Source organism: Rutilus rutilus, assembly GCF_951802725.1.
Source record: "Rutilus rutilus genome assembly, chromosome: 3".
NCBI classification, from domain to species: Eukaryota; Metazoa; Chordata; class Actinopteri; order Cypriniformes; family Leuciscidae; genus Rutilus; species Rutilus rutilus.
Window position 1 is genome coordinate 575,121 of NC_140211.1, and position 12,500 is coordinate 587,620.

Genomic DNA, 12,500 nt, shown 5'->3' on the forward strand with positions numbered 1-12,500 from the left:
TATCTCGAATGTAACTCGACACCCTCGGCTCATTTAGTATGAGCGGTTCTATGAATATGCAGATGAGCCCCGCCTCCACTCACTCACTCAGCTCAGAGATCCACTGGTTGACGATCACACGTTGATCTGATTGGTTACAAGGTAGTTTGTGACGTCAGAAACACCAGCGATGTGTTTGAGACTGTCTTTGGTTCACTGCAGTTTTAAGGAGGAAATACTCAGCAATGGTGTCGACTTATGAACTTACACATGCTTTGTCTTAAAGCAGATTTAAAACACCACATAGACACATAAACAACATTAAAAGCTGGATTTTAAGAGTTTAAGGCAATTTGTTACTTATTTACAATATTTTTTAAAGGATATTCTTCCCAAGAGTTTGAATTCTTAAGTTTTGTCTTTAAAACAATGGGGGAAAAGTAGTTTTGGGACATTCTAAGTTAGAAAACAAGAAGCAAATCCCAGCAGGTCGCGGTCGTGGGTCTGATTCCCAGGGAATGCTTGAGCGTACGTCTGCTTTGAGTGAAAGCTCCTGCCGAGAGCATGAATGTAAATGTGAAGAGAAACCCTGAGGTCAGCGAAGCGTGATGACTGTGGCGACTCTGACCCGGACCTCCGGTTTCCTCGCGACCGATTAGCATGAAATTAAATATCCCGCATCCGCTTAAGCTCGACATCTTACCTCTAGAATCCGTCGACATCTCCGCGAAGAGAATTAGCCGTGTATCAGGCTTTGCAAAAACAAATTGTCCTTTTGTGTGTGAGAGTAATGTGTGTAGAGTAGACGCAGCGGGAGGGTTTAATCCCGTCTCGCTGATGGAGACGCTTATCCTCTTTGTATCGCGACACACACACACACTCTTTATGCTTTTATCAAACCTGATGATTTATTAATTATCAGGTTCAGCCCTTCTCAGCTAATCTCTGTGATAATTAGTAAACTGAGTCATAATCTGCCTTCAGTGAAGCGTTTGTGCCGTGTTCGTCCGAGAGGATCATGCACACACTGGACTCTAACAGGGTTTATCTTCTGCGGGAACGGGTTTCGGTTTCTGTCGCTCATTCTGATTGGCTGAATATTAATGAACTGTGATCGTCTCACTGGACGTCCGACAGCGAGCGCCGCTCTATTGCATTTTATACGCTGCAAAAAATGAGGTTCTTCCTCAGCGTTTCTGTCTCGTGATACATTTACTGGAGAAGCAAGATGACTGAAGATGTTAAAGTGCCACTATTATGCTATTTTAGACATTCCTATGTTGTTTTGGCGTCTCCTACAACAGGCATCCAGAGTCTAAAACACTTTAATTCTCTCATAATACACATCGCAGCATCAGCTCTTTTCTCTCAGTGTCTGAAACGCTTCGTTTGAAGATTCAGTCTCTCTAAGCTCCGCCTCTCTAAGAGCTGCTCTGCTCTGATTGGTCAGAAAGCAAACGCTCATTATCATATCTGACTCTCAGCTCTTGATCTCAGTGATACGAACAGTGACGATGGCGTGGGTTTCACCGTATCGATCTCAGAAAACAGCGTCTTCTCCACATGAACAACACGAACCAAACTCCTCCAGTCTCAGAGACACTACAGTGTTTGAGGGCGGGGCTAAGAGACGCTGCTCAGCCAATCAAGACCAGAGGCGGGCATTATGCTAATTAGTTACAACCCACGGCAACAGCGTTTAATAAGCAGTTTGTTGAGTTTCTCCTGCGATAAATTACAGTACTGTATTTATGTATGTACATACTTTATGATACGTACACAGAAAACCTATTAAATAATCATAAATGATGCACAGAGTCATACACATACATTATATTTTAATTTGACACAATATATAATAAATGTGAGTGCTGATATAGGATAATGTTGCTGGTGTCAGGATTACCCATGATGCACCCTGAGCTGAACTCTTGAGAGATGTAGAAGTGGTTGATGAACAGGCTGATGATGTGGATGATTGACAGGTCAGAGGAACACACACGTCTGGCATCAGGACTAACCGCTGGTTTTAACTGGCTGTGTGTTTGGTCTGCGCACGCCTCCATCACACACACATTGACCGGCCAGTGTGTGTATAGTGTGTATCGATCACTGCCTTCATGCAGAAAGCAGATGTATGATGAACTAATGGATTCAGACGTTTTATAGTCACTATAGTACTGTACTGTGTATTATTTATTTGTTTATTTTAACCAAATTTGTGTTATTTATTTGTATATATTTGTTTATTTTTAATGTAAAATTCATAATTTGAATGTATTTTTATTAATTTATTAATAGCAATTTTTTATTTGATCTAATATATGTTATTTATTTCATTAATTTATTTGTATCACACTTTAGTATATATAAATGTATTATCTTATTATTATTATTATTATTATTAATATTTAATTTTTTACACAGTTTTTCTCTAAACATTTCAAGCACTTCCTTGTGGCCGCTGGTAATCTGGGATTCTGGATGAGGGAGACTGGCCTGTTTTGTTATTGCTGGAGTTTCTGAAGCTCGTGTAAAGACTCCGCCCTCTTCTGAACGGAGGCGGAGCAACAGCTCATTTGCATTTAAAGGGACACACACAAAAACACATTTTTGCTCACACTCAAAAAGGGCCAAATTTGACAAGCTGTAATTATCTGGTATTTTGAGGTGAAATTTCACAGACACATTCTCTGGACACCATAGATTAATGTTACATCTTGTGAAAAGGGGCAGTAAAGTAGTTGATCTTTTGACCAGTAGGTGGTGCTATAACCTCATCAGTTCTTCAGTTTCTCTCATCTGATCTCTTCAAATGCGTTTTCTTTCGATTAGATGTAGGTTTCACCCTTAGGCAAGAATATGAAGGAGATTATTCACGTGTCTTCCTCTCGTTCCTCAGGAGAGCTGTATATCGGTGGAGTCGCTAAAAGCATGTACAACAGCCTGCCGAAGCTGATCGCGTCCCGGGACGGGTACCAGGGGTGCCTCGCCTCCGTGGACCTGAACGGCCGCTTGCCGGACCTGCTCGCAGACGCCCTCCACAGGGTGGGCCAGGTGGATCGAGGATGCGACGGTCAGTCTCTCTCACACACACACACACACACACACACACACACACACACACACACACACACACACACACACACACACACACACACACACACACACACACACACACACACACACACACACACTCTCACACACACACACACACACACACACACACACACACACACACACACGCGCACACACACACACACACTCACACACACACACACACTCACACACGCACGCACACTCACACACACACACACACACACACACACACACACACACGCACGCACGCACATGCACACACACACCTAAACATAATCAGGAATTGCTAACACTTTACAGCCGGTTAGTTTAAGTCAGCATGAAAGGGAAGTTGTGCTGGTCTTCGCTCCTCTAGTGTGCTGTATATCGAGTGAATCGCTTCTGGAACAAGAACAGATGTGGGCGGGGCTTGATTGTGTCTGTGGGGAATTGATTGGATGATTGGACAGTTGTGGTTTGCTATTGGCTGATCTCATGTGAGTGACAGGTTGCCCCGCCCTCGTCATCAGAGAAGAGAAGAGATGCTGCAAGAGGAACTTATTCTGATTCAAGATTATTAACACAATAATGATGCGCACCTGTCAATCATTTACAGAAACACTGTAATATTCCATAACAAAAACAAGAATTGTCCATTTTGATTTTACGGTGGCTTTAACATTAGTTAATATGAACTAACAATGAAAAATACTTCTAAAGCATTTTTTAATCTAGGGTTAGTTAGTTAATTTCAAAATGTATAGAATTTATAATTATAGTTGACTGAAACTAAAACAAACAAATACAAATATTTGTTGTTTGAAATAAAATAAATGCTAACTCTACTAAATTGGCATTTAAAAAAACTTAAACTTATTACATTTCTGCAAGTTGCCAAGGCAACATTCCTCATTTCCACTGAGTTTAGCTTTCTGTGCTGAAATCACTCAAACTGAAATGAACATCAACTCAAATCTATAGACATAAAATGAAAACACACAACAAAAGCTCTAAAACTTTAACTAAAATTAAAATTATACAGATAAAAACCAAGTCTGGTGTACTCACGGTGTGTGTGTGTGTGTGTGTGTGTGTGTGTGTGTGTGTGTGTCTGGTGTACTCACGGTGTGTGTGTGTGTGTGTGTGTGTGTGTGTGTGTGTGTGTGTGTCTGGTGTACTCACGGTGTGTGTGTGTGTGTGTGTGTGTGTGTCTGGTGTACTCACGGTGTGTGTGTGTGTGTGTGTGTGTGTGTGTGTGTGTGTGTGTGTGTGTGTGTGTGTGTGTCTGGTGTACTCACGGTGTGTGTGTGTGTGTGTGTGTGTGTGTGTCTGGTGTACTCACGGTGTGTGTGTGTGTGTGTGTGTGAGTGTGTGTGTGTGTGTGTGTCTGGTGTACTCACGGTGTGTGTGTGTGTGTGTGTGTGTGTGTGTAACGGGTTGTTCCAGCTTGTGTTCTTGTCCTCTGGGTTGGAGAAGGTCAGCTCATCATCCACATTCAAACCGCTTTAATTAAATGCAAAAACATCTTTGTATTGTTTCTGCATCTTTAATATTTATACTTCTTGATTTGTTGAATATATATAAACATATTAGCATAAAACTTATAACATAAATAACCAAAATGCCTCTACAACTGAAAGTTAGTGTGCATATTCACTGAATGCTGAAGAGTTTTCCTGTGTGAGCGTCACTAACCCTGAGGAGAGACCTCGACCTTCGACCCTCGACCCTTAATGAGCCTGACCAATCAGAACACAGCGTTCCGTCGCAGAATTTATGAAAGATGATCCTAATAATCATAATACGGCCTGATTAAACCATCATATAGATCAGATAGTCGTGTGTCATATCGTTGGAAAGGTCTCAGCTTATATTAACATTTACCCAACAAAAACATATTAAGAGGTTAAAGCTGCACAATTCATTGGAAAAAATATCAATAACATGAAACAAACATGACAAACTGTTTTGTTTTTCTTCAGAGACCTGCCGTGAGTTTAGTTCATGTTCTTGTTCTCAGGTCTTTTATTTTGAAGTTTAGTTATTGTCATGTTTCCTGTTTGTCATGTGTTTCCCTCGCTCATCATGTGACCCTGTTCGTGTGTTCTGATTGGTTCCCTTGTCTATGTGTCATGTTCTCATTGGTTCATTGTTCTCAGTGATTGTGTGTAAATAGCCCTCATGTTTCCATCGTCGTGTTCCCTGTAACCTCTGTCTCCACGTTAAAGGCCAGTTCATGTCTAAATCAAGTCTTTGTTTTGATCACGGTTATGTTGAATTAATACTGCACTTATGTTCAGCTCAACTCTCCTTCAGTGGAAGGGTTACACCTGTAGAGTTCCTTCACTATATCCACACGTTCTCCGTTAACACGAACGAATCCCTGTTAGTTCAGAGGGATTGAACGAGTTTTGAGGAGTTTTGATGCTTTTCAACTCTTTATTATTATGCTATTTATTTACTTTGCGTTGCCTAAATGTTTTCAACACTGATAATAATCATAATGTTTCTTGATCATCAGATCATCATATTAGATCATGTGACACTGAAGACTGGAGTAATGATGCTGAACATCAGCTTTGATACTGTATATTCACATAGAAATAATAATATAATATCTCACTGTCTTATTGTATGTTTGATCAAATAAACGCAGCTAGAGTCTATATATCATATCATCTAACGAAGCTTATTATCAGCCACTGAATTGTGATTAATATTTTTTTTCAGGATTCGTTGATGAATAGAAAGTTCAAATATAATCTTTTGCTACATTATAAATGTCGTTACTGTCACTTTTAATCTAATTAATGCGTCAGAGATGAATAAAAGTATTAGTTCCTTAAAAATATATATTATATCCCCTAAACGTTGAAATGGAATATGAATATGTGTGGGCTGATGTTTTGACGATAATAAAGTGCATTATATTCAGATGTTGTTAATTGTTGGAAACAGTTGAGAAGTTTTTATGCTAATCTGATGTTAGATAATAGATCTCACAGCACCAGAAAGCCTGTGGTGTGTGTGTAATGTGATGTGTGTGTGTGTGTGATGTGTGTGTGTCTAATGTGATGTGTGTGTGTAATGTTTCCTGAAGTCCTGGTGTTGTGTTGATATTCTGCGCTGATTTCCCAGTGGACTCTCTCTCGCTCTCTGTGCAAAAACAACATTATTACGAGCTCGATCAGCCTGTCATCTGCGCTGCCAGACACACACACTCTCAGACACACACACTAACGCACACACACACACACACGCACGCACACTCACGCACACACACACTCACACACGCACGCACACTCACGCACACACACACTCACACACGCACGCACACTCACGCACACACACACACACTCACACACGCATGCACACTCACGCACACACACACTCACACACACACGCACACACACACACACACACACACACACACACACGCACGCACACTCACGCACACACACACTCACACACGCACGCACACTCACGCACACACACACTCACACACGCACGCACACTCACGCACACACACACACACTCACACACGCATGCACACTCACGCACACACACACTCACACACACACGCACACACACTCACACACACACTCACACACGCACGCACACTCACGCACACACACACTCACACACGCACGCACACTCACGCACACACACACTCACACACGCACGCACACTCACGCACACACACACTCACACACACACGCACACACACTCACACGCGCACACACACTCACACACACACACACACACACACACACACACACACACTGTGCGTAAACCAGACACACATACACACACACACACACACGCATACACGCACACACACTCACGCACACACACACTCACACACGCACACACTCACGCACACTCACTCACACTCACACTCACACGCACACTCACACTCACACTCACACGCACACTCACACACGCACTCACACGCACGCACACACACTCACACGCACACTCACACTCACACTCACACGCACACTCACACACGCACTCACACGCACGCACACACACTCACACGCACACTCACACACGCACACACATGCACACGCACACACGCATACACGCACGCACGCACACACACTCACACGCACACTCACACTCACACTCACACGCACACTCACACACGCACTCACACGCACGCACACACACTCACACGCACACTCACACTCACACTCACACGCACACTCACACACGCACTCACACGCACGCACACGCACACACACACACACGCATAGCTCTGCATTGTTCACTGGTGGTCGTCTGTGGTTTAAAGCATTTTGATAAATATATGCACTGTATTAAATATTCATTATAATTTCACTTAAACTTTTCTTCATTACTTCATACACGCTTCAATAAATGTATCATTTTTGACACATGACACAGTTTTATAACAGCCACCGTTTAAATAGTTATATTTCCACAAAATAAATTGAAGTAGAAATGCAATTATGTAATTAAAAAGTTATTATAATGTTATTATTATTATTATAAACTATAAAACTGCATTTTGTGCAATTTAAATGTTTCTATATAAATCAGCTGTTAATTTTAAACAGTTTGTTTTCCTTGAGAAAAAATGACATGCACAGTATTGGTGTGTGTGTGTGTGTGTGTGTGTGTGAATCAATATCTAAATCAGAATTGAATCAAATCTCAAGCTTGTGAATCAAATCAAATTGAATAGTGTAATTTGTGTAATTTTTTACACACACACACACACACACACACACACACACACACACACACACACGCACGCACGCACGCACACACACTCTCTCTCTCTCTCTCTCTCTCTCTCTCTCTCTCTCACACACACACACACACACACACACACACACAGTCGAGTCATTAGTATGTGGTTAGAACACAATCAACTCAACAGTCAATTAGAATAATTTTAATTCACGCTTCAGCGGTTCAGGTTAATTGTGCCGTCGAGGAAAGAGATGGAAAAATCTTTTCTGTCTTTACTCTTAAACTGCACACGTATGGCAATATTCACACACACACACACACACACACAGATCAGAATCAGTGTCAGATGTTCTGAATCTACACACAGAGAAACCAAGCTCTGCTCAGGGTTATTTAGGTGTGTGTGTGTGTGTGTGTGTGTGTGTGTGTGTGTGTGTGTGTGTGTGTGTGTGTGTGTGTGTGTTTGAGCTGTTAATGTTTGAGTTCATCTCCTCAGATCATTAACCTGAAGATGTGAAAATAACTTCAGATCATCAAACTCGTGTGCTTCAGCTTTCACACATGAACCGCTTGAAACACCTTTCCTCCTGCTGAGATCTGATTGGCTGAGATGTAGAATAATCATCATGTGGTGTGAGTCTCCTGTGGAGATAATCACTGACCTCAGATCAGCTAAAGTCCATTATCAGTGCGACTCACATTATAAACTCAGCAGAGTTACTCTCGTCTTTACTCTGGTTCTGGAGAACAGAAGCCTGAAGAGCTAACCCAGCACGGATGATTCTTCTGCATTCACAGGATCAGAAATACAGTAAAAACAGTGAAATATTATTCCAGTGTAAATCATCTGTTCTCTATGTGAATATACAGTACAGTGTCATTTATTCCTGTGATCAAAGCTGATGTTCAGCATCATTACTCCAGTCTTCAGTGTCACATGATCCTTCACAAATCACTCTAATATGATGATCTCATGATCAAAAGGATTAGTTCACTTCAGAATGAACATTTTCCCCACGTCATCCGAGATCCAAGTCTGTCTTTCTTTAGTGGAAAAGAAATGAAGGTTTTTGAGGAAAGCACAGGATGTTCCTCCATATAGTGTCTTCAATGGGGTCCAACGGGTCGAAGGTCCAGATGTGAGTTTCAGTGCAGCTTCAGAGTCTCGATCCAGCCGAGGAATAAGAGTCTCATCTAGACAAACCAGCGCACATTTATAACATACTAAACATTTATATACTTTTAACCACAGATGCTGGTCTTACACGACTTCACACATTACAGAATCAGGCTGAAAGGTCAAGCGTGACGTAGGCGTAAGAGACCCAGTGTTTACAAAGCGATCGTGCAAAGACTGAGTCAAACGTTTTCCACCCTTTCCTTCATTTCTGCACACGCGTGACCTTTCAACCTGATTACGTAATGTGTGTCGTATCACAGCTAGTGCGAGACGTACTGAGGGCGTGGCCTCTTGAGTGACAGGTGGATTGCCGCTGATGTCACTACTAGCCGTTTGTCTGTTAGCATCACGTCACCTCAGCTAATCCGCCGCGCTCCACATTTTCGTTTATCCGGGAGTGACGCTGCCAAGATGGCGACGGCCGGCTCCGCCCACTTTGGGCTTCAGAAACGCTCTTCAGAAACTTCATGGACACTACGCCCATATTATATACAGTCTATGGTGTGAACGCTGATACAGTCATCATTCCTGCAGTGCCTTGACGTGTGTGTGTGTGTGTGTGTGTGTGTGTGTGTGCAGGACCCAGCACCACCTGTACGGAGGACTCGTGTCATCATCAGGGGGTGTGTCTGCAGCAGTGGGAGGGCTTCTCCTGCGACTGCACCATGACGTCCTACGGGGGCTCGTTCTGCAGCGACCGTGAGTACACCTCTTCATCTTCATCATCCTCATCATCCTCATCTTCTGCTTCTGTTCCTGTGGGACAGACTGGTTTATCCTGCTGTGGTTCATGTGAACAGGGTCCAATAAAGGGATAGTTCACCCAAAGATGAAAATTATCCCGTGATTTACTCTCCCTCAACTCATCCTAGGTGTATATGACTTTCTTCTTTCAGTCGAATACAATCAGAGTTATATAAAAAAATGTCCTGGCTCTTCCAAGCTTTATAATGGCAGTGAATGGCCGTTTCTGTTTTAAAGTCCATAAAAGTGCATCTGTCCATCATAAAAGTGCATCTGTCCATCATAATAGTGCATCTATCCATCATAAAAGTGCATCTGTCCATCATAAAAGTGCATCTGTCCATCATAAAAGTTCATCTATCCATCATAAAAGTGCATCTGTCCATCATAAAAGTGCATCTATCCATCATAAAAGTGCATCTATCCATCATAAAAGTGCATCTGTCCATCATAAAAGTTCATCTATCCATCATAAAAGTGCATCTGTCCATCATAAAAGTGCATCTATCCATCATAAAAGTGCATCAATCCATCATAAAAGTGCATCTATCCATCATAAAAGTGCATCTATCCATCATAAAAGTTCATCTATCCATCATAAAAGTTCATCTATCCATCATAAAAGTGCATCTATCCATCATAAAAGTTCATCTATCCATCATAAAAGTGCATCTGTCCATCATAAAAGTGCATCTGTCCATCATAAAAGTTCATCTATCCATCATAAAAGTGCATCTGTCCATCATAAAAGTGCATCTATCCATCATAAAAGTGCATCTATCCATCATAAAAGTGCATCTGTCCATCATAAAAGTTCATCTATCCATCATAAAAGTGCATCTGTCCATCATAAAAGTGCATCTATCCATCATAAAAGTGCATCTGTCCATCATAAAAGTTCATCTATCCATCATAAAAGTGCATCTGTCCATCATAAAAGTGCATCTATCCATCATAAAAGTGCATCTATCCATCATAAAAGTGCATCTATCCATCATAAAAGTTCATCTATCCATCATAAAAGTGCATCTGTCCATCATAAAAGTGCATCTGTCCATCATAAAAGTTCATCTATCCATCATAAAAGTGCATCTGTCCATCATAAAAGTGCATCTATCCATCATAAAAGTGCATCTATCCATCATAAAAGTGCATCTATCATCATAAAAGTGCATCTATCCATCATAAAAGTTCATCTATCCATCATAAAAGTGCATCTGTCCATCATAAAAGTTCATCTATCCATCATAAAAGTTCATCTATCCATTATAAAAGTGCATCTGTCCATCATAAAAGTTCATCTATCCATCATAAAAGTGCATCTGTCCATCATAAAAGTGCATCTATCCATCATAAAAGTGCATCTGTCCATCATAAAAGTGCATCTATCCATCATAAAAGTGCATCTATCCATCATAAAAGTGCATCTATCCATCATAAAAGTTCATCTATCCATCATAAAAGTGCATCTGTCCATCATAAAAGTGCATCTGTCCATCATAAAAGTTCATCTATCCATCATAAAAGTGCATCTGTCCATCATAAAAGTGCATCTATCCATCATAAAAGTGCATCTATCCATCATAAAAGTGCATCTATCATCATAAAAGTGCATCTATCCATCATAAAAGTTCATCTATCCATCATAAAAGTGCATCTGTCCATCATAAAAGTTCATCTATCCATCATAAAAGTTCATCTATCCATTATAAAAGTGCATCTGTCCATCATAAAAGTTCATCTATCCATCATAAAAGTGCATCTGTCCATCATAAAAGTGCATCTATCCATCATAAAAGTGCATCTATCCATCATACAAGTGCATCTATCCATCATAAAAGTGCATCTGTCCTATCCATCATAAAAGTGCATCTGTCCTATCCATCATAAAAGTTCATCTATCCATCATAAAAGTTCATCTATCCATCATAAAAGTGCATCTATCCATCATAAAAGTCATCTGTCCATCATAAAAGTGCATCTGTCCATCATAAAAGTGCATCTGTCCATCATAAAAGTGCATCTATCCATCATAAAAGTGCATCTATCCATCATAAAAGTGCATCTGTCCATCATAAAGGTGCATCTATCCATCATAAAAGTGCATCTGTCCATCATAAAAGTGCATCTGTCCATCATAAAAGTGCATCTGTCCATCATAAAAGTGCATCTATCATCATAAAAGTGCATCTGTCCATCATAAAAGTGCATCTATCATCATAAAAGTGCATCTGTCCATCATAAAAGTTCATCTGTCCATCATAAAAGTTCATCTGTCCTATCCATCATAAAAGTGCATCTATCATCATAAAAGTGCATCTATCCATCATAAAAGTGCATCTCTCCATCATAAAAGTGCATCTGTCCATCATAAAAGTTCATCTATCCATCATAAAAGTGCATCTCTCCATCATAAAAGTGCATCTGTCCATCATAAAAGTGCATCTCTCCATCATAAAAGTGCATCTGTCCATCATAAAAGTTCATCTATCCATCATAAAAGTGCATCTCTCCATCATAAAAGTGCATCTGTCCATCATAAAAGTGCATCTCTCCATCATAAAAGTGCATCTGTCCATCATAAAAGTTCATCTATCCATCATAAAAGTGCATCTCTCCATCATAAAAGTGCATCTGTCCATCATAAAAGTGCATCTCTCCATCATAAAAGTGCATCTGTCCATCATAAAAGTTAATCTATCCATCATAAAAGTGCATCTCTCCATCATAAAAGTGCATCTGTCCATCATAAAAGTTCATCTGTCCTATCCATCATAAAAGTGCATCTATCATCATA

The 12,500-nt window shown here is 40.7% G+C and overlaps 1 protein-coding gene across 3 annotated transcripts in view; it reads left to right on the top strand.

Annotated features, from left to right (window-relative positions):
* Positions 1 to 12,500, top strand: part of nrxn2b (neurexin 2b) — a 499,069-nt gene that overhangs the window by 352,474 nt on the left and 134,095 nt on the right. For all 3 annotated transcript variants that reach the window (XM_084404964.1, XM_084404965.1, XM_084404966.1), the window contains 2 exons: positions 2,882 to 3,055; positions 9,539 to 9,658. In XM_084404964.1, coding sequence (XP_084261090.1) covers positions 2,882 to 3,055; positions 9,539 to 9,658 — 294 coding nt within the window. The remainder of the gene's footprint in view (positions 1 to 2,881; positions 3,056 to 9,538; positions 9,659 to 12,500) is intronic.